The 24922-nt window shown below is 40.6% G+C and overlaps 1 protein-coding gene across 1 annotated transcript in view; it reads left to right on the forward strand.

Moving 5' to 3' along the window:
- Positions 1–24922, forward strand: part of DCHS2 (dachsous cadherin-related 2) — a 124762-nt gene that overhangs the window by 68869 nt on the left and 30971 nt on the right. Inside the window, exons 5-11 of the mRNA XM_054203145.1 lie at positions 9243–9479; positions 10854–11873; positions 13267–13454; positions 13955–14054; positions 20647–20804; positions 21994–22834; positions 23771–24010. Coding sequence (XP_054059120.1) covers positions 9243–9479; positions 10854–11873; positions 13267–13454; positions 13955–14054; positions 20647–20804; positions 21994–22834; positions 23771–24010 — 2784 coding nt within the window. The remainder of the gene's footprint in view (positions 1–9242; positions 9480–10853; positions 11874–13266; positions 13455–13954; positions 14055–20646; positions 20805–21993; positions 22835–23770; positions 24011–24922) is intronic.

Below are 24922 nucleotides of genomic sequence, written 5' to 3' on the forward strand. Positions count from 1 at the left end.
GGTGAGACCACACCTTGAATACTGTGTTCAGTTTTGGGCTCCTCACTACAAAAAAGACATTGAGGTGCTGGAGTGGATCCAGAGAAGGGCAATGAAGCTGGTGAGGGGTCTGGAGAACAAGTTGTTTAGCCTGGAGAAAAGGAGGCTGAGGGGAGGCCTTTTCGCTATCTACAACTACCTGAAAGGAAGTTGTAGTGAGGTGGGGGTTGGTCTCTTCACCCAAGTAACAAGCGATAGGACAAAAGGAAACGGTCTCAAGTTGCACCAGGGGAGGTTTAGGATGGACAGTAGGAAAAATTTCTTCACTGAAAGGGTTATCAAGCATTGGAACAGTCTTCTCAGGGGAGTGGTTGAATCACCATCCCTAGGAGGAATTTAAAAGATGGGTAGACATGGTGCTTAAGGACATGGTTTAGTGGTGGGTTTGGCAGTGTTAGGTTAATGGTTGGACAAGATGATCTTAAAGGTCCCTTCCAACCTAGACAATTCTGTGATTCAGGCTGCAGAATTATGTTTAATGTATTCATGGTTAGATGGCAGATAGGAGGGCCGAAAGAAAACAGCTTTACATGTTCCTATACCTGCCCCTTGAGCACTAGGAGGCATGTGACCTGCTAAACTAGTGGACTATACTCTCTAGAGATACAAAAAAATTTGCATCCCAAACAGTGCATTGCAAGACTTTGAAAAGCGCTTGTGTAATAGAAAACTAAGCCTAGATGATATAAAACCATTCTAATACTCTCTTGCCCGACATTAGAGGCTGATGCTCAGGTGAATATTATGCTTGTGAATAATGGAACTGCCTTAATTAGAAATTCAAATTTTGTGTGCTGATGAATACTACTTAGCCCACTAAAATTGTCTGTAACCCATAGTATTTAAAATAGTACTGTTGTGCTTCTGGGAGAACCGCAGTGTTGAAACTGCGTATATTACCTTATACCAACGTGGTTGGATTTGAATGAAGTGCTCTGTAATAGACTTTCATATGCTAAGCAAAGTCTTGTGTTTGAACACAGTATGTTTAAATAGTAGTGGTCGTAAACACTAAGATATTTTATTTATATTTTCTTTTTTAACAAGGAAGCTATGAGTTTAGCACCAGAATCTGCTAGAGAGGACCACTGTTGAAACCATTCAACAGTGCAGGGGTATGAGGCTTCTGTAAAGTACAAATGCAGATAGGAGATTGATACAAGTTGAATCAGTTATTTACTATGAAAACTTTAAAATACTGAATACGTTCAAGCTTGCAGTAGTCCTCTTATTCACTGAAACTTAAAACAGTGTTTGTGCCATCAAGATTAAGCTTTTTAAAGCCTCTTCCTATAAGCTGAAGCTGCACATGTTACAGTAGGTAGACTGTAAATAATGTAATTCCTCATTAATTCTTTCCTTTCCCCTGACAGTTATTAAACCAGCTCTTCACACAGGGCATTTTGCAGAGTGTTGTTATGGTTACCATCAAGAATGCAGCTTCAATAAAAAAGGTGCATTTTAAATACAGGTAAATTTCTAAAACTGGAACCTAAATGGGGTGCTGAGATTAGGCATGAGTGGGCAATGAGTCAGATAAAGTTAAATAGAAATGTCAAGCAGAAACACCATTGTTCTTCCCAAGAATAATGCTGGTTTTAATGTTAATGCAAATCTACACCTCCTAACCGCATTCACCTATTGGAGGATCACCCTGTCTATGCTCATCCTGAACATTTTTCTGACACATAAAAAGTGCATAAAAAGCAAGGTTGTACGTGCATCTCCGCGCTGAGAAGCTGGCATGCTGGGTTGGGCCAGACATGCTCTGAGCAGGTCAGTGGGTCAGCACTGACCTACGCAGAATTAAACAGCAGGTCCAGCAGCCAGATTTGAAGGTGAATTGAGGCAATGAACTATACATACCCTTTTGCCATCTGCTTGCTGTCTGAGCTGTGTGTCAGGCCATGCTAGCTGACCCATCCTAGGATATTTGCTGAAGAAATACTGCCATCATTTAAAGTTGGTAGGGCGTTCAGTTTCATGGTCTTCGAGAACACTATTGATAGTTGTTGGTTTTATTCCTCTTGCGATGTTCTACAGTTGCTTTTTATTTTGTGAACAATGATGAAATATTGGAAGCCATTTAAATGAGTACGCATTTCTATGCAATCCAGACTTTGTTACTGAAGTTAGTGTGTCCTGATGTATATTTTTGCCTCTGCAGTACTTGACTAATGGAAAATGTTTTGTTTACCTGTGAATGGCTATACAGGTAGGGCTGGTTTTTGTTTTGCTTACGTGAGGACCCCGTGGAAAAACCACATTTTCAAAGTGAGGTATGTGCTACCATACATAGCTCAGCTAGAGGTACGTGTGGAAATGCTGTTGGGATAACCAGTACTATTTCTGCCATACAAAAAGTGCTTTTGGTGAGTGAACCTGCTTTGGTGATCTGTACTGTTGCAATGTTAGGACTGAACACGGGATTATGAAGAAGATCATAGATATATTTTAAAGGAATCATTATATACGGAACCTGTCACCTGGCTTTAACTCTTGAGAAACAGCACTTAGGAGCTAACCCACCTGTGGAGCAGGGTGCATCTCCACAAAAATAAGAACAAAAAAATCCCATGAGAAATTTTGTCATTGCCAGAGGATGGTGGGTGCCACAGAGGCCTGTCTTTCACTAATGCTTTTGCACATTCTGGGTGAACACTGGCTTCATTTTACCTTTCATTGCTGATAGGCACACAGTGGAGAGCAAGAACTTCTTGGAAGTTAGTGCCTTAGCATGTACAAGGAGTGAGGAAAGATGAAGCAGGTTAAAGAGCTCACAGTCATGACTTCACCCTTCACTAATACTAGTCCTCACAGTACACTGAATCCCCAAAACCGTTGTAACAATTTACGCTAGCAAGTAAGCAGAGATTGTTCTGCAGCAAAATATCTGTAACTCGCAATGTGGCTGTGCTGAACTAACCTGTGCTGGTGCAGAGCTGTTTCCACACTTGAGCCTGTAATGGCAGTTGCTATCATGCAACCAGCATTGCAGATTCTGTCTAAAATGTGTATGTAAATCATGATAGATGGTCTTTGGGTCATGTTTTTGATTTATAAAGGTTAGAATCTGCAGTCAGTTACACCCATGCAGATCTAGTCAAGAAAATGAGATTGCCAAGGTGTAAGTGAGGCTGGATGTTAATGGTTCATCTGCTCTGTAATTATGATTGTTCATCTGTGAAACAGAATTGGTTCCAGCTCTCTCTCGTGCAGAATGAGGAATTACAAGAGGTAAAATATGCAAGGCACTGCAATAATATAAACAATAAATTAAAAAAAAGGGAATTAAATGTTATTAAAGGCAGCAGATAAGACTGCCTATATACATGGGGAGCCAAGCTGTGAGAAAGAAGGTGGCATTTTTCAGCAGTGGAACTTGAAGTGGAACTACACTTGTGTCTGTGTGGTCCCCTGCTGGCAGTTTTGGTCTTGCTAAGACGTTTTTCACAGAGCAGCTGTCTCATTATTCCCTTTCCATCGTTAGCGTCTCTAGAAACTGTTTTTCATAATGGAAAAATATACCCTGTACCACAGCAATCTAATTGTCTTTTAAGTTCTCTGAAGCCACAAATTGCAGGCTGCAAGTGACTATAACAATAATAAGCCACAATCTTGTCTTAATTACAGAACAGGAAAGAAAAGACTCATCTTCAGCCTGTTTTTAGTGAGGCATACCTCTGTTGAGTTCCGCACGCTGAATGTGTGACTTACGCAGCTGGTTCCTGCCGTGTGCTTCTTGCAGTTAGCCCTGTGTTTCTGCCTTTGCCATGTAGTACTAGGAGATGTCCTGCACCATACTTGAGCAGATCAAATACAGCCAGCCTGCTGTAAGGTGTGCTGGCAGCTACTTTTGACCCAAGTGGTCATGACTATCCATTTTAGATACAGTCCGCTGTCTTTACCTAACCATATAGAAAGTAGAATCCCAGATGCTGCGTACTTCCTCTGCTTCTTTCCCATCGTATAGTGCCATAATACAGCCTGATGTGGCATGTTCCTCTACATATGGCAGCGCTGTCTGAAATGTCTGTATAGATTATATATCCCCAGACGCAAAGCTACAGTCCTACAAATGCTGAAAGAAATAGAATGTATATAATCAAAAGTCAAACTGGGTTATAAAATTTCTTGCATATTACAGTTCTGAGGCTGGAAGGAGCCATATGTAAGACAGATACTTCTTACTTGGAATCTGCCACTGTTCTTGGGGTGTCCCTGGTCCTGCAAGAGAGGACCGAGTTGGCGAGATGTACTTGCCTATTTCCTTCGCTCCCTAGGACACAGCAAAAGAATGAAGAGAGAAAGCAAAATCTTTTATCCATTTTCTTTTCTGTCTGCTTTTTGTAGCTGACCTGGCATGGACTGTGCTATAATCTGTCTAGGTCAGCAGAGAAGGAATTTTGATTCTGAAATATTTCTGTTCCACCAGGTCTTCAGAGTTCCTGGAGTGGAGTACTGCTTGCTCCACCCTTGCTAAGGGATGTTCTGAAGTCATTAGTTATTGCTTTGTGAGTAAGAATTTCAACGTGATGCTTTTCTGTAGAAGTTTTCCCACTCTTCACACACACCTTGAAGTATCCAAAATGGGAATGAGATATTTTTGGCCTTGTCAATAGAAAAACATCCAATTGGTCAAGTTAGTAAAATACAGTCCATTTGATTGGTTTCATTTAATTTGACAGCAACAGTGTTTAAAAGCCATGTTTATACATTTAACCTCTGGGAAAAAAGGGTTTAAGCCCTTTTTCCTTCAGGCTGTAGTTGCTCAGATTACCTCAGGAAATGCCAAAAGTTTATGTCCTTGGAAGACTGCTTTGTTGGGCTGTCTAACTAATCATAAAACCCAATCACCAGAAGACAAAAAAGAAAAAAAAAAAAAAAAGCCAAAATAAGGTTGACTCTTGGAAGTCCATCAGTTATTGGCATAGGAGCTGGTCAGCGATGAATTCTGAATCCATCTGTATCTCTGTTGTGTTTTTACTGTGGTTTGTCACACTGGAATAAGTGTCCTTTGTTCTTAGTGGAAAGCATTCTTCCTTGATCATGAAGACCCTTTGAATGCATTTTAAGCATGTCAAGACACAGTTTGTTATTATAATGTCCTGGCAGTATAATTGGAAAGTATGCCACATGCACATTTGAATATTTATAAGGATTTTATGTATTTTCCATTATTCTGCTTAAAAATGCATTGTAGCAAATTAGTGTTGTGGCTTCACACTGAATTTTGAGAAGATTTATTGTAGTTGAATCATGCACTAATTCTCCTAAGACACTTTGAGTTAAATCTAATTTTTACCCTGTCTGACAAATAGGACCACTAAATGTCTGACTTGAATGCCAAACATCATCCCTACTAAACCTGTCTTGAGAGCCAGGAAATCACAAAGGTAGCTCAAAGTTTAAAGGTTTGTTTTTACTGAGCTGCGAGAGGTTTTGTGTCTTCACTAGCTTCTACAAAAACCATAGACGATTTCTTAAAAATGGAATCACGGAATCTTCAGAGTTGGAAGGGACCTCTAGAGATCATCTAGTCCAACTCCCCTGCTAGAGCAGGATTGCCTAAAGCACATCCCTCAGGGCTGCATCCAGGCGGGTCTTGAAAATCTCCAGAGAAGGGGACTCCACAACCTCCCTGGGCAGCCTGTTCCAGTGCTCTGTCACCCTCACTGTAAAGAAGTTTTTCCGTGTATTTGAACGGAACTTCCTATGTTCTAGCTTGTGCCCATTGCCCCTCGTCCTGTCGCTGGGAACCATTGAAAAGAGCCTGGCTCCGTCCTCCTTAAACCCACCCTTTAGATACTTGTAGACATTAATCAGGTCCCCCCTCAACCTTCTCTTCTCCAGGCTAAAGAGTCCCAGCTCTTTCAGCCTTTCCTCATAAGGGAGATGCTCCAGTCCCATAATCATCTTGGTTGCCCTACACTGGACTCGCTCCAGTAGTTCCCTGTCCCTCTTGAACTGGGGAGCCCAGAACTGGACACAGTACTCCAGTTGTGGCCTCACCAGTGCAGAGTAGAGGGGGAGAATGACCTCCCTCGACCTACTGGCTACAGTCTTCCCTATGCAGCCCAGGATGCCATTGGCCTTCTTGGCGACAAGGGCACACTGCTGGCTCATGGATAATTTGCTGTCTACCAGGACCCCCAGGTCCTTCTCCTCAGAGCTGCTTCCCAGCATGTCCGCCCCTAACATATACTGGTGTTTGGCATTCTTCCTTCCCAGGTGCAGGACCCTACACTTGCTTTTGTTGAACCTCATTAGGTTCTTCTCTGCCCAGCTCTCCAGCCTGTCCAGGTCACGCTGGATGGCAGCACGGCCCTCTGGAGTGTCGGCCACCCCTCCCAGCTTGGTATCATCAGCAAACTTGCTGAGGATACACTCTGTCCCCTCATCTAGGTCATTAATGAATATATTGAACAAAATTGGTCCAAGTATTGACCCCCGAGGGACACCACTCGTTACAGGCCTCCAACTGGACTCTGTGCTGCTGATCACAACCCTCTGAGTTCTGTCACTCAGCCAGCTCTCGATCCACCTCACTGTCACCTCGTCTAGCCCATACTTCCTCAGCTTCCTAATGAGGATGTTATGGGAGACAGTGTCAAAAGCCTTGCTAAGGTCAAGGTAGATGACATCTACGGCTCTCCCCTCATCCAGCCAACCCGTTATAACATCATAGAAAGCTATCAGATTGGTCAGGCATGATTTGCCCTTGGTAAATCCATGCTGACCACTTCCAATAACTTCCTGTTCCTCTACGTGTTTGGAGACGACATCCAGAATGAGTCGCTCCATTACCTTCCCAGGGACAGAGGTGAGACTAACCGGCCTGTAGTTCCCTGAGTCCTCCTTCTTGCCTTTTTTGAAGATTGGAGTGATGTCAGCCTTCCTCCAGTCCTCAGGCACCTCTCCTGTTCCCCATGACCTTGCAAAGACAATGGAGAGTGGTCTAGCGATAACATCTGCCAGCTCTCTCAGCACTCGCGGGTGCATCCCGTCAGGGCCCATGGATTTATGAATGTCCAGCTTGGCCAAGTGGTCTCTGACCCGGTCCTCCTCAACTAAGGGAAAATCTTCCTCTCTCCAGACCTTTCCCCCTTGCCTCCAGGGTATGGGATGCGTGAGGGACGGCTTTAGCAGTGAAGACCGAAGAAAAGAAGGCATTCAGTAACTCTGCCTTCTCTGTGTCTTCCACCACTAGGGCACCCGTCTCATTCATCAGTGGACCTCTCATTCATCAGTGGACCTATATTTTCCCTAGTTTTCCTTTTTCTGTTGATATACTGGAAGAATCTCTTCTTGTTGTCTTTAACTGCAGTGGCCAAGCTGAGTTCTGATTGAGCTTTGGCCCTTCTAATCTTCCCCCTGCATAGCTTTTGTTATATCTTGATAATCCTCATAAGTTGCTAAGCCCCTTTTCCAGAGAATGTAAGCCTTCCTTTTTTTCCTGAGGTCCAGCCAAAGCTCTCTATTTAGCCAGGCTGGCCTTCTTCCCTGTCGGCTCGTCTTTCGGGACAAGGGGACATACATCTGTTTGTATGTAGAAAGTTATCCCTGTTAGTCGAATCCCTTGAGTTTACTGCAACCTTAGTACTTAGCTCACTGCAATTTTAGCACTTAGTGTATATTTAGTTAAAGTCAGTCATTGCTAAGAAGAATTTTCTCGCATTTGGTCACCTCTCATCTTCATTTTCATGCTGAAAAACTTACTTTACATAGTTCTCTGTGTGTTGCAAAATCTGTGACCACTAAAGGATCTTAGAACGTTGATGGATTTTTGTCACCTCAGAGTAACTGAAAGTGTTCTTCCTCCTACTCAATGATAGAGAAGATGCTGGAAAGGATAGGACAAATCAGTATTAATGCTCTCTAGGATGTAATTACATTTCCTTATTCCATCTTTTACCTGACTGAAAGCACCAGGTCTTCAACTGTGTGCCTCAGGTTATTATTTAGTTATACAATTTATGAAGTAACAAACATACTGTGATCTGCTGTATTGCTCTGTGATCTACTGTTTAACTCTACATTTTTAAGTATTTATGTTCACTTCAGAGTGCTCTGAAGGCTAATGATTTATTTGTGGGTTTATATCTTCATTTATAAATCCTTAATTTGCTTGCAAAGGACAATGAATGACTGTCTCTCATGGAACAATTAACAAGCATCAGTTTTGGATGATTGTTGTGAACCATTATGAACATCCCATAGAGAGCTATGGTTTTGATGTAATTCTCATTGCTGAGACTGAAGTCTTCACTCAAACAAAGCTTTCTGTGAAGTTAATACAAGCTTTCACTCTAGAAGAAGATGGGACATGATTCCTGCCACGTTCATTCTTTCTACCCATACTGCCATCTTAGGTAATAATAGTTAGATGTGGGTGTCTGTAGTTGTAGAAAGAGTATTTGAAAATTGGGCATAATTATCTGATATTACTAAAGACTTATTTTAGCAGTCAGAAGAGAATGTATTTGGAGACAGCTAGTCTCATTCATCAGAGTTAAAGGATCAAAATGTATTTATCTTGAGGAAGGCACGTCCAAAGTGCTGTATTTCTGGACAGAGCATTGCATTTTCATTTAAAAGAATTACTTATTTCATGTAATTTATATAAAATTTAATAGTTAGCAGCTTGCAAATTCAAACAGACCTTAGAATTCACTACTAAAGGGTATTTTACCAGAAACTTGTGATCAAACAGCAGGTGATTGCTTCCCAGATACTTTACACAGAGCCCACTGATTTGTAGTTTGGGGCTTCAGCCCTGTTTGTGTGGACGTTTTATTTGGAGACTTATTCAAGCAGAATATCTCCAGTCTTCCATAATGATATTTCCCCCCCCGCCCCCCAATGCACTTCCAGATTCCTACAGACCAGTACTGGTAAAATTGTGGTTTTCCTAACATTGCTGAAAATTCAGACTGACTCCACTGAGTCGGTGAAATTGTTAAAGATAATCAGAATTATGGACACTGTGTTTTGACACAGAACTTGCTGTATGTCAGTAGCTTTGTGCAAGGTAAATACCATATAATTTTAAAAAACAAGGCTCTTAAAAAGGAATTGGGAGTTCTGCCTTTTGTCCACATTGTCTGGCCTTCTCTTAGAGTAGCGATACATATGGAAACTATTCTGACAGCCTGCTGAATTTTAACTTATTTCATTGCTCTTTTATTTCTGTGTACTTTTAGGAATTATTTACCTGATCTCAGCTCTTGGCCACCTGGCATGTTCTGCGCTCTTGCTGACTGTTTCTGCGCGGGATGGGGGTGGCCTTCCCTCTGCTACCAATGCAGCCGTCACAGTAAACATCCTTCAGACTGGTTCAGCCCCTGCCGTATTTGAGAGATCCCGCTATACTTTTTCAGTTCCTGAAGATACACCTGAAGACAGCCCAATTGGCACTGTAAAGGCCAGAGAGCCTCCAAGTAAGTTGCATGTTCAGTCAGAGATTACCTTGTATTTTTGTTGTATTAGCTGTAAATATCTGCAGATAATTTTTTTTTAAACTTTCGTATTATTCATTCAGTTTGTTGAGTATTAAATAGTATTTACTGTTAATATTTACAGCAACTAGTGTAATCACTGCTGTATCAGGATGCTCTTCAGAACAGAGGGAGATTCATAGTACTCTCCTTGGTGGTCCATGGGGATTGGCAAGTGCCTCCATTTTCTTCCAGACAGATTTCTATAATTGTAAAAAAGGAGATGGGAAGCATGTTGTGGAAGTGTAAGGAAAGGGTCTTTGTGACGGTGTGGCTCATGTTAAAGCATTAGCCATGCAAGACAAATCTCAGAGCAATACTCATGATCAGAGAATATTCAGAAGTTTCAGAGAATCTATATGAAGTGCTGCTGTTGCTGCTGCAAAAAAACCCACACCCCAAACAAACAAACAAAAAATAATCCCCCCTGCAACCCCAAACTAACGCCACCTCTCCCCCCATTTTCTCAAATTAAAGGGTGAAGTCCAGATGAATGTTTATGGGAACTTTTGAAAATGTATTTCATCCATTTGGTTTTGTTATAATTTTTAGATGGAAATGGGTTAGCTCCTACCAGGCCATAGTCATAAAAGACCCTGTCCTGAGAGCCATATATATTTGGTTCCTATGCAGAGCAGTGGGAGCCATGAGTCCATGTACCAGCTTGACGATGGATCTGTACGTGTAAGGTACAGATGGATTTGTATGTGTAAGGTGGTAGAGGCAGAGGTTTTGTATAAGTTTGATTAGTCAGGTCCTCCCATTTTCTTCTTCTTGGAAGGACAGTGCATTGACCACTGCCCTCAGGGTGAGGTAGCCTGAACCGTTAGATACCTTTTTCTTTAGGTAGCATCTGATGTATAAGTGTTATAGCAATGGTCATCCATGAACAATACGTTCAGTAAAATGCAGTTCTTTCAGAGAACTGGCACCTGTTTCATTCCTTGCTAAAGTGAATGCCTGTGTGTAGTGAAATTACTCCCATAAGACTGATCTATAGGAGTGTTTTTTCTATATTTTAAATCAGGGAAAAACAAGAGGCTATTATACTATTTTCTGTATAGAGTTTTATCATACCAGTGAGATGAAAATCAAATGGTGCATACGCGTAGAAGCTGTATACAGTCATATTTTACTGAAGGGCTCCAGGGAGAGGAAGAAGGAAGCATAAAAAGCCCAAGAAAGTCAAACATCTGTGTAGCTTACATTTATTCTACTGAATTTAACAGCATGCATTTTTCACAGAGATTCTTACCAATTTTAATGTTATCACTTTCATATTTTTTTACATTTTTTTGTTGTTATTTCCATTTCTAGATTCTTTAGAAGTGGTTTCTTACAGAATTTCCTCCGGTGATCCACATGGAAGATTCTCTATTGACCCTCAGTTTGGTATCATCCGCACCAAAACCCAACTTGACCATGAAACTCAGTCTGTTGTGGTGCTCACCGTTCAGTCACAGCTGGGTGACTCCCCTGTCTACAGTAGCACCCAGGTCAACATATCTGTAATAGATATTAATGACAACCCTCCAGTATTTCTTACCCAATCGGATAGGGTAACTATTTCACATACCCAGCCTCCTGGCACTGCTGTCTACATTGCTCATGCAGAAGACAAAGACAGTGGCCTAAATGGAGCAATCAAATATAGTATTGCAAGCAAACAGTCAAATGCATTCAGCATTGATCCAAGCCTTGGAGTGATAAATCTCACCAGGACAGTGTTTGCGGATAAGCAGCATGCATATACTCTACACATAGCAGCTGAAGACAGTGGAATTCCTCCACTGACTTCTTCGCTCATGTTGACAGTGATTATTGAAGAGCAGAAGATGGGCCCTACTTTGGTTTTTCAAAACTTGGTGTATCAAGTAGAAATCAGTGAAGCTACCTCTCCAGGTGCCCAAATCCTTCAGGTTCAAGCCCACTCACTTGATCCACACAGTGTTACCTCCAAGCTGATGTATTCCTTAGAGCCTAGCACAGATTCTGTTGCATTTGGAATCATCTCTGATACTGGCTGGATTTATCTTCGTAAACGTTTGAACTACGAATGTGCACAGATACTAAGTTTTAGAGTCCTGGTCAGCACACCTGAGCATGAAAACCTCAGGCAAAATGCAAGTACATCGGTAATAGTTAATGTCCTGGATGAAAATGATAATTCTCCCATGTTTATGCGTGAGAACTACTTCTTTGAAATGGAGGAAAATCCAATTCCTAGAGGTGTGGTTGGCACCATTACAGCAGTTGACAAAGACTCAGGAAGAAACGGACAACTTTCCTATTTCCTCTTGTCTGATGGAAAGTATTTCAAGATTAATTCCAACACAGGTAGCATTTTAAGATTTCTAATCTGCCTAATATTGCTTTTGGAAAGCAGCCTTCCCTAAGGGAGTGGAAGTAAAGTGTAAAGCTTTCAGGAATTGCTCTGAATCTCTTGGGTTGACATATGAATATTCTAACTCAGAGCTTCACAATTTGGGGAATGAAATAAATCTAATAAATGCTCATGAAGAATGAACTAACCCTTAGGGTTTGCTTTATTTTTTTTTTTCACATGACTTCGTTCTGGTCACTTGGTTGTAAGTTTCAGTGTTTGACTGTAACAAATAAAAAGGAGGAGTTTGAAGTTATAACTTCAGTAGTTCATATGGGGAACTTAATTGCCTGTGATCAAGTACAGTTGAAAAGTACAGATCATCCATAAATAGCTGTAAAGTGATTTAAAATATTTGTGAAAACTTCTGTAAGTTACATCAAAATTGGGTTCATGTTGTACCATGGCAGCAGAGAGATCAAATTGTCTGAGAGAAATTTTTCATGGCACAGGGTGTACTCTGCAGTGAATCCCAAATACCTTGAGGAATAGGTACTACATCCACACAGTATAACACCACAGACGACAGCATGGGGAGCCCAGAGGAAGGGAACCATGTAAGGAGCACAGGCACTGTAAATAGTCCAGTATAGCAAAATGATACGTAGTGAGCAAAGATCTGCTGTTTAAAATTCCTGTTCCCAGATGTCCTGTCCTCATGAGCAGTGAATAGGGTCTGCCAGAATTTCTGTGTATGAAACTCAAAATAAAATTATCGTTTCAAAGGAGGTTCCTGTTGAGTATGTTTATGGAAGTTTAAAGGCAAACAGAGCACTAGGAGTTAATCAAGAAGATCTGAAAATAATATGTGGTTATCTGTGTGAAGGACTTTGGTCAACCGCAAATCTACAGCTATATTGAGTATGGTTGAGAAGATAGGGTCAGATTTATTCACTGGCTTAACCAGAATCTATAGGAGACGTCAGGGTTCCTGGCTGATGTACAGGCATTGTGTTGAGAATTTGCTAACCCAGGGGCATAATAAAGGCCATTTGTCAGCAGTTAAAAACCTGTGCTCATATATTATCTTTCCTGAAGTGTGGTGAAGAAAAGGCCAGATGGATTTCTTTGGAAGGTCAGCGCCTTGGTTCATACTGTTTTATACCTTGGCTCCGGGGCATCCACTGTACAGTGAAGGATGTAATATGGTACTGAAGTTCAAGTGCAAGCTGTTGACAGAATGTTTCTATGGAATGGAGTTTGGAAAGCTGAGGTTTAATGTCAGCAGTAAGGTGTATCAGAAGATATGTATCATTATTTCACACTAAACGTATAATTGCACGTAGTAAAATGAGTGCTACCATACAGTAAAAATTCCCTTTCTCCTTCATTTTCTTTGTCCATCAGGTGAAATCATAAATTGGGTTGCACTGGACCGTGAAAAACAAGCTCACCACCAACTGACCGTGCTAGTGACCGACCACGGGTCACCGCGGCTTAACGCCACGGCAGCCGTGTTCATCGCCGTGAGGGACCTGAACGACAACGAGCCCCTCTTCCCGCAGGCAGCCCCCGGGCGGGAGCTGCGCCTCAAGGTGGGTGCTGCCGGGGGACGCGCTGCCTGGCGCCGAGCACCACCCTGCGGCAGGAGCCCAAAACCCCTGCTGTCAAACAGAGACAGTACGGCCCCGAAAGAGAAACGTAACCCCTTCTTAAATGGGACTCGGGTATATTTGGGAATTTCAATATTTATCGCATGATTACACTTCTCTGCTTTGTATACCACTAGATGTAAAGGATATGCATGTGTAATGTTATCTACGTATGAAGTAGAATCTCTTTTAATTTCTCTGAGACCTCTGAATCTGCTGTACTATAGATTTTTGAATCACTAATATCTGCAGACTGTAACAGAGGACTGCTAGAATTGTAGTATTGAACCATTTCCTGAAGTGTTCTTTGCACTGACTGTAAATATTACTGAAATGGAAAATAGAGCAACAGCTAAACTCTTGTGTTATGGCAAGGAATTTATTTTAAAACTTGCTGTTTTCCATGTATATTTGCAAATTATTTATGAACTCCTTGATGACAGGTTTTGGAAGGGCAGCCATCAGGAACACTTATTACCACTGTCTTTGCAAAAGACTTTGATTCTGGAAGCAATGGTGTTGTGTTATATTCAATAGAACCAGGTAAGAATTAAAAGTGTTATTCATAAGAAAAGATACATTGAAATAGCGAGAGTTTTGGAGGTGCCATGTATACGTACAGGATTCTTTGTGTATTTTGTCTCTGTTAGAATAAAGGTGCTTGTGTAAATAGGAATCAGGACTGTCATACATCTTATGAAGTATCTAAGGAGGTGCAAGCCTTTCTTCCTGTCCCCCTCTGCCCCGTCTTCCCAGGGGTTTGGTTGCCTGTGTGGCTGGCCAGAGAGCCTTGAAACAGCACTCAGAAAAGATTAGGACAGTGATCTTGTACTGTACAGTTTAGTGTTTCAGTCAGTTGTTTAACATCTTAAAGGAAAGATGATCTCCCTTTTCGCATGACCAATTGAAGATTTTCCTGCTAAAAGAATAGTTCATGACAGTCTGAGACAGGGATCAGAAGGATCAGCAGGTAATCTGAGCAAACAATGAGGCTTGTGGATTTTAGTTCGTTTCACCCTGTATTTAGCACTGTGTTAGCCTGATGTAGTGTGGCTTCTTAAAAACACTTCTCTTTCTTTAGTTTTCCCCATAATTCCTACATGTAGTAGTTCACTTCTCATGTAAGCTGTAGGGTGCAGTTTTGTTTTCAGTGAAATCAATAACAGAGCAGTCCTAAATTAGAACATGTGTGGGACTAGGGCATTAATACTGGCAAGAGACATAGATGTGATCTCTGTTTTTGCTGCTTACTACTTGCTACGCTTTTACACAAGAGAGAACTCTCTCTATAACCAGTGAGGAAAACATGTCTGTTCCTCCTGCTTTGCTTCACTATTGATTCTAAACAGGAAGAGGAGCCAAGAACAGAACTGTTTTGGGTTTTTTTCCATTTTGATACCTGCTGTATTCTACCAGCTTAATGTAATCAATACATTTTAAGCTTGGTATTTGTAGTCCATGGTAATTTGCACATAGACCATACTGTTTGATCAGAGCAAGAAAACATTTCCAATATTTCCATCCACTCAGTGCATTTCCTCAGGTGTTCTTTTCTGTGTAGGCAGAGCTCAAATGTGGATTTGGTTGGTTTAAACTCATTGCAATTGTCACTGCAGAGTAAGGACCAAAATACCGCAAAGCTACATTACTCCTCACTCTTAAAGGGGAGCTCCCCTTTAGCAAGGGAATCAGTAGCTTCCTCTTGCCAAGGCTGAAATTACCAAAAGATTCTGGTGGATTATGTTATACTGTGTCTTTATGTACCCTTTTGACTTCTGTGAAGTAATGGAAGGACTTTAAGATCCAAATCCATAAAGGCCAGAGAACTAACTCCGCTCTCTTCCACCAAGAGATGCTTAAAAAAATGAGACATTTAACAACTCTATTGAAAATTTTGCAGTTGAAATATACACAGATAATAAAAGACTGTAGGGTCAGTTTATGGCCATACTATTTATTCCCTTAATTTGGATACAAGTGACTGCCTCTTCCAGTGGGAATTGGAGAGAATTATGGACTTCTGCACTGTGAACAATAATATTTTGCACAAAATTATTCCCCTTAAGAAAAAGGGAATGAATAGTATCCAGCCCTTTGTTTGAAGGGTGATAGCCTGGCAACACAGGAAGTGTTCTTCAGGGGTCTCTGCCTGTCTGTATATCTAAGTACATCCCCTCCCTTTAAACAGCACATTGGATTTTCTTACTGGGTTCACTGTAGAGCCCCAGAGGGGAGTAAGTAAGAGTTCAAATTATAAAAATGACTAGCAACACAAAATATGACTGGTCCTGTAAATGCTGTCTCTAGAAAGAACAAAAGGATAAAAACAGCAGCAAAAAAAACACTAAAAGAGCGCTCCCAGCCTTGGAACTAGATTTTCTTTCCGATAAACAAATCCAGAAACAGCTGAACTTCTCTGATACTAATTTTTGTTGTTGTTGTTAGTTGGCTCACAGCCTTTAACATCTGGTCTTCAGTTTCATGGTGAAGTTCTTTCCTGCTTTATATTTAAAATAGTATTTTCTAGTTCTGGGACATTGTTCAGTACTAAAATACGAAGAAGAAATATGATCTGGTTTACAGCTGTATTTGTTAAACACAAAGACATCAGGTTAATTGGAGGACTGCATGCAAACCAGTGCTCTTTTCAGCAGTTGAGGGAGTGCCACAAGATTAGGAGCTATGAGTGTCAGTGTCAGCTGTTAAGCTTGTTACAGTCTCTGGGTAATTTTTAATGTTCTTAAGACCTTAAAGAAATGCCGAGATAGCAGCAATAGATTAAGCTATGCAGGAAGGTTAATGACAAATGCCAACAAATTACGTAAGGAAAAATCTGTAAAAGAGCTATGAAGTTTACACAACAGATGAATTTTAGCCTTCAGAGGAGAAGTGTTTCCTTCAAAATGCCCCTCCCTCTTCCCAGAAAATCAAAACATAGCATCCTTAAACATTCATGTGTATGGAAACGCATGATCATATGGCCATACCTCCGCTTTTGTGTTGTCACTCGAAGAGTAACCTAATTCAGAGGGAGGTGAATTCCAGCTATGTGTACTATTCCTTAGTGACGCTGGCAATTGCAAAGTGCCTGGCCGCCTTTATGACTGTGAGTAGGTTATAATATAGCATGTATAACAATAATGTCTGTATTTATAGAGCATCATAAACTATTGCTTTGTGTGTTAAGACCAGCACTGGCAAAGTAGAAGCTTTTACAGTTATATTTGGACCAATTCTGCAGATGCATTAGCACTTGACCACCAGAGTGCTAGTGGAAGCCTAGTTTACACTGCTAACACACACGAATTGGCAAGTGTTGTACAAATGTCTGTGGACAAGTACTTGTTCTCCAGGGTGATTTGCAGGCAGCATGCAGGGAGCATTCCTAGACTTGCAGAGGGCTGCATTTCTGCAGCAGCCCCACTGTGTTCAAGCTACTTGGGAGCTATGGCATTGCCTTCCTCTTTTCTGTTAAGAGAAACAACTGTTCTTTCATCTCAAAGGAGAATGAGATGGCTGAGGCACTGTGTCTTTTAAAACCTAGGAAAGGTACAGTTCTTCAGGAAATTAGGTAAAAATATGTCGCTATCACTGCGTACTGAGGTCATGAATATCTAAGAAAACTCTAGTGTTACTTTCTGTCTGCCCTCTGGGCCATTTTGCCTGAATGTCAGTCCCTGGAAGGCTTGGATGTTCTGCCAAAGGTCACAGCCACACATTGCCTGGGGTTTCTCAGGCTATCTTTTTTTTGTCCAAAACTGTAGTTTCTGTGATTATGTTTGAGACCACAGAGTTGAGAAAGTGCCTGGGCTTTGGAGGACCTCATGTGAATGGAAGCCTGGCCAACCGGTTGGACAATGCAGAGGTGGAAAATTTAGGAGAAAAAGTTTAGCTGTTTGTTGGCAGGTTATGGTAGAGTTGCAAGCACAAGAAGAGACTGGGACCATTAAAGTCTCATTATCGAGAGATTTAATTTTTTTCTGTTCCATGCTTCATCTGCTCTTCTCAATTTCCTTCTTTCTTATCCATTTCTCATATAGTTTCTTCCTTTTCTCTTCATACAAAAAAAGGGCATCTTTAGGATGTATGATATAAGCAGCAGTTGCCTAATTCAGGTGACTTACAGAGGTGAAAGCTGAGCAAATGTTTCTGGAAGTGCAGGGAGCTTTTAGACTGCCTTTTCCCTTATTCCTTGTTTTGAACTTCCAAAAGAATGAGGAGGAGGATTTGGAGTGTATTTAGAAAGTGAGCGAGCTATCACTCACATGTACTTGCCCTTGGTAATCTTGGACAAAAGTATTCAAAACTGGTCTGTCTCTTCTCTTAGTCTTTAGGTAGGCTTTTGAAATTTAGAAATTGAAGAAATTGCTTTAGCTACAAAACGTAGTATAAAAGTTTGATTAGTCTGTTTGTAGATGAAGGGTAATCCATTTCATAAGTTTTTTTTTTTCTTGAAGTTTTTTCTGATCTGGAATCAAATGGCTATGCTTTGAAATTGTCCATGAATAAATTAAAAATAGACTGATAAAAATACCAGAAAAATAGAAATAAGATGTTTCAGTTTTGACTGTCTTTATAGTGCAGTGCCAGATAAAAAAGATGAAAATAAGAAACACTTTCAAAATGGAAGTCCCAAGGGGTTATATTTTATACAATATCTCTTTCCAACCTTATCAGACTTTTCTGTTACTTTTATTGCCACCAAAATAGGCGCAAAACTGACTACTAGAGAATTGTAGTCTCTAGTAAATAATGCTATTGGTAGTTTTTTTTCTGACCAGCTCTCTTTTATTTTATTCAAAAGTGTAGATTTTGACCATTCCTTTCTCTTATCAAATACGAGACAACCCTTCAGAAGCTCTGTGGACTGACACCTATTTCAGTTAAGCTTAGCTATCTATGTTCTAGAAGAACATAAACAGCTGGGCTGTTTTTCTGTTTAACTTTAAACAGAAATACAAGTATTGATCTTTATGCTAAGAGGTACTGACTATCCTTGTCACTGCTGGAGCAATGGTGAATCCTCATACCCTCATGCTCAGATTGCAATTATGTACTTGCAATGTTTTTGTTCTCCTATTATTTTTTTTAATTTTTTTTTAATTATTTTTCATTCAGTTTGGTAACTGTAGCTCCATTTTGGTAGAAAAATGAAGGGAATAGTTTTCATGCACTTCTGTTTAGTGGTTTGTTTTGGTTTTTTAGTTCTCCCTATCAGTTATTTTAAATGTCAGTTTTAGCAAAATGTAAAAAATATAAGCATGCAATTCACATTATGTGTTCTGTTTTTCATATCTCCTTTGCCTTTTGCTTAGCTGGGATTTTGTGTCATGAAGCATTATATGGAACAAACGTATCTGTGAACGTAGACTTACTATTGGGACCTAAACCAGAAAAGTAACCGAAAGCTATTTATTAAAACACTAATATAGTAGCATTAATATTTTGAAACTATCATGAAAAAATGCAGAATGCAGGACTGTCTCATTCAATATCGTTGTCTCTACATATTGTTTCCTTTTGTTGGCAATTTCCTTGTTACGTTCCAGACTGCAAGAGTCAACCCAGAAGGGACTCATGGGACATTAGAAACCTAGTCAGTCAAAAATAGCAGAACAATATTGGAAAAAAACTCCTATTTGTTGATTGTGAAAACCCTGTTTTCTAACTATCCTGCTCAGTGTTTTTTCAAATTCTACAAGTGCAAATATTTTACAGTTGCAGGTGAGGTGATTGGACACAAAAATGAACATCTATATGTGCAGCAAACTAATTTGCATGTGCAGATTTGGAGAACATAAACAGCTTCATGCTCACTTAGATGCCTATGGAAATACAGTTCTTTATGGGTGTTTTGTGTACTACATCTGCACTAAATTTATGTTTACCACAGTTGCTTATTAGAATAGCAGCTGTTATGCTGCATGACTTTGTTTAACCCACTAGCACACCTTATTAAAAATTCACGTAGCAAGAAGTTGTTTGCATAGTATTTTTAGAGAGAAGTAATTATGACAAATTAGATTTTCTCAGTTTCTGGTAACATAAGAAAGTATCTGGAGATAATTTCCCATTTTACTAAAAATTGGAGTAATTTGTATTGCATTCCCTGAAAATGGGGGAGGTGAGTGTTGGTCTCTTTTTCCGGGTAACAAGTAACAGGACAAGAGGAAATGGCCTCAAGTTGCACCGGGGGAGGTTTAGGTTGGATATTAGGAAAAATTTCTTCACTGAAAGGGTTATCGAGCATCGTAACAGGCTGCCAGGCAAGTGGTTGAGGCACCATCCCTGGAGGTATTTAAAAGACATGTTGATGTGACACTTAGGAACATGGTTTAGTGGTAGACTTGTCAGAGCTAGGTTTACGGTTGGACTCGACGATCCTAAGGGTCTTTTCCAACCTAAATGGTTCTGTGATTCTAAGTCACAAAGAGCTATTTACTCTTCTATGGTAGAATTTTTCTTTGCAATTCTAGAACAAACGTAGTATGATGTAGCTGCAAGTGGTAATTTTAATTAGAAGTTTCTTGTTATTAGCACATGGCCAGTCCTTGATGAAGGATGTATGTGTAATTTCCAATACTCACATGTTGCTCTGTGACAATTTACTGTAAGATTTTAGCTACCCCCAGTTAGCTCCTGGTTCAGAGCACAAGCAAGGCAGCTGGCATCACTGCATCTGCGATGTCTTAGGGGTAGATAGGGCTCTTTGCTGATCCATAGTCTGCAGGGGATGTGAGCCAGCTGTGTATCCAGCATCACTTACTTGATCCTTTGTACCAGTTCAGAGACTAAAACTTAATTCTTTCTCTGGCCCTGCCTAACAACTTATGTTGGAAGTAGTAGTACCAATCCTGGGGTGTCTGCTGCTCTTCTGATGCACACACCATCGGTGTGAGTAACTTTGGTACAGTTGCTTTAGTACTCCATAGCATTTCTCTCTATAGCTTTATAAATCCAGAGTAAGTGGTTTATAATAACTACGAACTCAATGAAGGAAGAAGCAAACCAAATGAATGCAGCAGGTTCCCTTCCCTCTGGGTCCTGCTCTTTCTTACTGCTAATCAGATTGTTCAGTACTATGGAGGAAAGCTGAAGAGATCTGCAATAACTCATACCCATTTTTTCCTCACAGAAGAGGATATAGGATACTTCCAGATTGATGCTGTCAGTGGGGAGTTAAGAACGACCCGGTCTCTGTCACATGCTGAGAGACCGGACTATAGAATGATGGTCACAGCCAGGGACCAGGGAATGCCTTCGCTTCAAGGACGTGCTGCTGTTTACATCCAGGTACTTGTTTATGTTCAAATAGAAGTTATGTTAGACAGTTTCTCTGAAAAAAAACAATTTTGGGAGAAGCTAGGGAAATAAGCTGAAGAAAGGAAGAAGTTCAAAATTATAAGCACTTTGTCTCATGGTAATTTTCTCTAGCCATTTTTCTGTTGAGGGAGGAAATGAAAGAGCAGATTCATTTTGACTTATTAAGAATACACAACAGCATTCTGGGTTGTCTGGCAAATAGATGTTGCTTTAGTAGGAGGTCAGTATGAACACTGGAAAAGAGAAGGGAAATACCAAGGTAGGCAGAATGAAATGCAAATATCAGGAGAAGACTGGAAGTGGGGGAGAGAGTAGATAATTCTTTTCTCCACTATGTTACTCTGTTTTCTAAATTCTGCCTCTGTAATCCAGTATAAGGATAGCTTATTCCTTTGTGCTGGTTTGTACAGGGCTGCTCTGCATGGGAGTGTGAAACACACTGCTGGCGTGTGCTCTTTCCACAGCCAGGCACCTGCTGTTCATCGAGCCACAGTGGGGCTGCTTTGTCCAGGCTGCCTGTGCGCTCTTTTATCAGAGGCTGAATGTCACTGAGACTGCTATTTTCATGTTACCCAAAAGATTGTTAGTTTTGGATTGCTTGTGGAAAAAAAAAGCTTCAGTCAAGACAAGGCAAATGCAGTTCCCACAGTTGAAGAGATTCTTTCATTTTAAAGCATTAACTTGGAACACTGCAGCAATCCCTAATGAATGAAACCCTGTAATGACATAAACAACCCTCAAAAAACCTGGCTATCTGTTTGTGTTTGGCAAACAGCATAACGTACAGTGCTTTCTTTGTCACGTCTGTCCCTGTGGTGCTGTCCTATGTAGAAAGACAGTTGAAGTGCTTCAGAGTAGGGGCAGAGATAGCAGTAATCAGGTCATCTGTCTTTGGACCCTTGTGATTCAGAGGGTGAGAGACAGTCTTGTCCCTTCTTTTAATGTGGGAATGAAAGATAAAGTTAGGGAATGACTGGCCAAGGACTATTTTGAACTCTTATGGTTCATGTTGAGTTTCGTTTCTGGCTTTGAGGCACACTTAGGATAAATATACTCACAAATAATAAATGATTAAACTTTCAATTAAAGGAAACAAATTTCATTACACTATTCATAATAACAATGTGAAAATATTTTGGTCTTTGTGCTTTTGTTGCAGGTAATCCCACTTCCCAATGGGAGATCTGTCTTCTCTCAAGATTTCAAACACTTTGTCATACCTGAAAATTGTAAACCTGCGCAAGTGTTGAATTTCCTGAAGTGGCCTGAAAATCATCTAACAACTAACAGGAAACTGCATTTCAGCATCGCTAAAGAAGATGATGATGTACATTTTGAAATAGATAGCTTGACTGGAGACCTTTTTCTTTCCAAGGAACTTGACTATGAAACAGCTTCGCACTTCCTTTTGCAAGTTATCATAAAGGATTATAATAATAATCCTCAACAGAATAACACTGTCTTCCTAAGTATTGATGTAGAAGATCAGAATGATCATTCTCCGTATTTTCAAGATCACTTTGTAGTGATTGGCATAGAGGAAAATGTACCTGTTGGCACTCTGGTTTACACATTCAATGCAAAAGATGGAGATGGCGGTTTTCTGAACAGCAAAATACAGTATTCCCTAGAAATGAGTAACATGAGTAAAAACCCATTTCTTATTCACCCTTCGCATGGCACCTTGACCACAGCTTTTCCACTAGACAGGGAGATTACTCGCTCTGTGGTCCTCACAGTGTCTGCGGCAGACCAGGCAATAAATCTCACTGATCGCAGGCTTGATTCCCTGGCTGCAAAAATCGTTATTCTGGATATCAATGACAACAGTCCCAGTTTTACGTCTTCACCTCTTTCCTATGTCATGGAGGATGTGGAGGTGGGCTTCCTTGTGCACCGTATAATTGCAAAGGATCCTGATGAGGGAAGAAATGGACAAGTTACATATCACATTCTTTCAGGCAATGAAAACAAAGCATTTATATTGGATAAAATTACAGGTACTGCAACTTCTGTTCTCTGGAGTTTCTTGTACTGTGCTTCTCACAGTAATATTCAGGAGTGCGTACAATGCAACACTGAAATACCACATTACTATGGTACTCTACCCAGGTGACTTATTGTCCTCAGGGGTGATTACCTTGGGCAGAGCACCGCATGAGCACGGCAGCACTACGTGCAGTAGGCAAGCTCAGTGAGACTCAGCTCAAAAATTTCTGCATGACACTATTCCTGTGTTATGTAAATGTACTGGAGCACCTTCCAATAGCGTATTAAGGAGTGTGGGAAAAAAGTGTGTGCAGTGAAATACTTTGTTCTGATTTTGCATGATGCATACTTAAAGCGTGGTATGTTGCTGTATGTACACGTAAGGAAAGGCAAAGTCAAGATCAAGGAATGTGTGTCACACTGTGGATGGAATATGTTCAGTGGAGGCTCAAAGTGCTGATGAATTTCATTCTTCAGCCCTCTGAAATTCTCTGGTTCCTGAAAGAGTTCTGTAACTCTTATGCCATCTGCACACAAATACAAATCTGACCCTAATAGTTGCAATATTATCTGGTTCTTATTCTGATTTTGAATCCATATGTGACACTGATTTGTAGAGCGCCTAATTGCATAACTTAGGTGCAAAAGAAGAAAAATACTTAAGTTAAATAAAGTTCACAAGTTAAATCCAAATTTAAATAGAAAGGAATCTCTGAACTTCACTTGAATATTCCATGAATCCCAGTTTCCCTTCATGTCAAAATGAGTATTTCTGTGCCAATTAGCACTCTAAAGGGAGTCACAGATAATGACTGACTCCGAAGTCTGGAAGCCTTGCAACTGTGGCACAGCACGCATGGTGATACTACATTGAAGCTGTGAGTGCTGGAACGAGGATCCTAACCTGGACAAGAATACTTTTTTAATACCTTCTTTCTTTATAATAGGACTCTTAACTACAGCCCAGCTTCTAGACCGTGAGATTCAGAACTGCTATAATTTGACACTCATGGCTCTCGATGACGGCAGCCCAGCTCTCTTCGCCACACAGGTTCTAACCATCGTTGTTCTTGATGTGAATGATGAAGCCCCAATGTTTCTGAAGCAACTTTATGAGACTGCCATTCGTGAAAACCAAGATCCAGGGGAGTTTGTGCTAAAGGTGGAAGCTGTGGACAGAGATGCAGGTAATTTCTGTCCTTTTGCTATTAATTTCATTGTGGACCGTAGTAGACTGATAAATCGTGCTGCCTGCTGTGCTTGCATGTACAGCTGTTGTGCTTTTTCCCAAGGTCACGTATGAGTTTTGAGTTTCAAAACACAGCTTTTGGTTCAGACCCTCAACCTTTATTCAAGGTCTTGGAGGTATTCTGATTTGCACACTGGTGTAGCTTCAGCTGTGATTGGTGTATTAAATCTAAAATGTGCGCTTGCATGATGCAGAGTAGCTCAGTGTACTGAAGCTTTCAGGTGAAGATAGCCAGTGTGCTCTGGTTCTAAATCAGCAAACAATTTTCAACTCAAGTAAAGTTAATATTTGAACTTTTTTTCCTCTTAATCAAAGCGTTTTGAATAGCTTTAAAACAATACACTAGACAGCGGTCCTGGTCTTGTAACAGAACCGGCAAATATGCACTAATCTTTTCTGACCAGAGAGGGGCACTGTCATCCAAGATTTTCCAGTTTGTTGAGCTGTGAAGGGATTGTGGAATCTGCTCTGGATTACAAATAGGATTTTACGTACATTAAGAATGTTACTACATTGCTTTTCAAACATACACAGAATGGATGAGTAAGAAGGAGTGGTTCACATGCTCTTTGAAGCACAGGTAAGGACTAAACGTGAGAGAGTCTTTGCTAAGTAACGAAGAAATTCCCTCCAATTCTTCCACTACCTGCTCTTTTGACATGCATACGATGTTACAGGTAGTCTGTGTGCTGGAGAGACCACGCACAGTGCATACAGTTAGTGTAACATGAAGCAGTTACACAGAGCCTGTGGTAAAAATAAAATCTGGAAAGAGAATTAAATATTACAATACTGCTGCAATTGGCCCAAAGTTCGTCTCAACTTTGTGAATGACTTTCTTTTCACTTTG

This window comes from Rissa tridactyla, chromosome 5, assembly GCF_028500815.1.
Source record: "Rissa tridactyla isolate bRisTri1 chromosome 5, bRisTri1.patW.cur.20221130, whole genome shotgun sequence".
In the NCBI taxonomy this organism is placed as follows: Eukaryota; Metazoa; Chordata; class Aves; order Charadriiformes; family Laridae; genus Rissa; species Rissa tridactyla.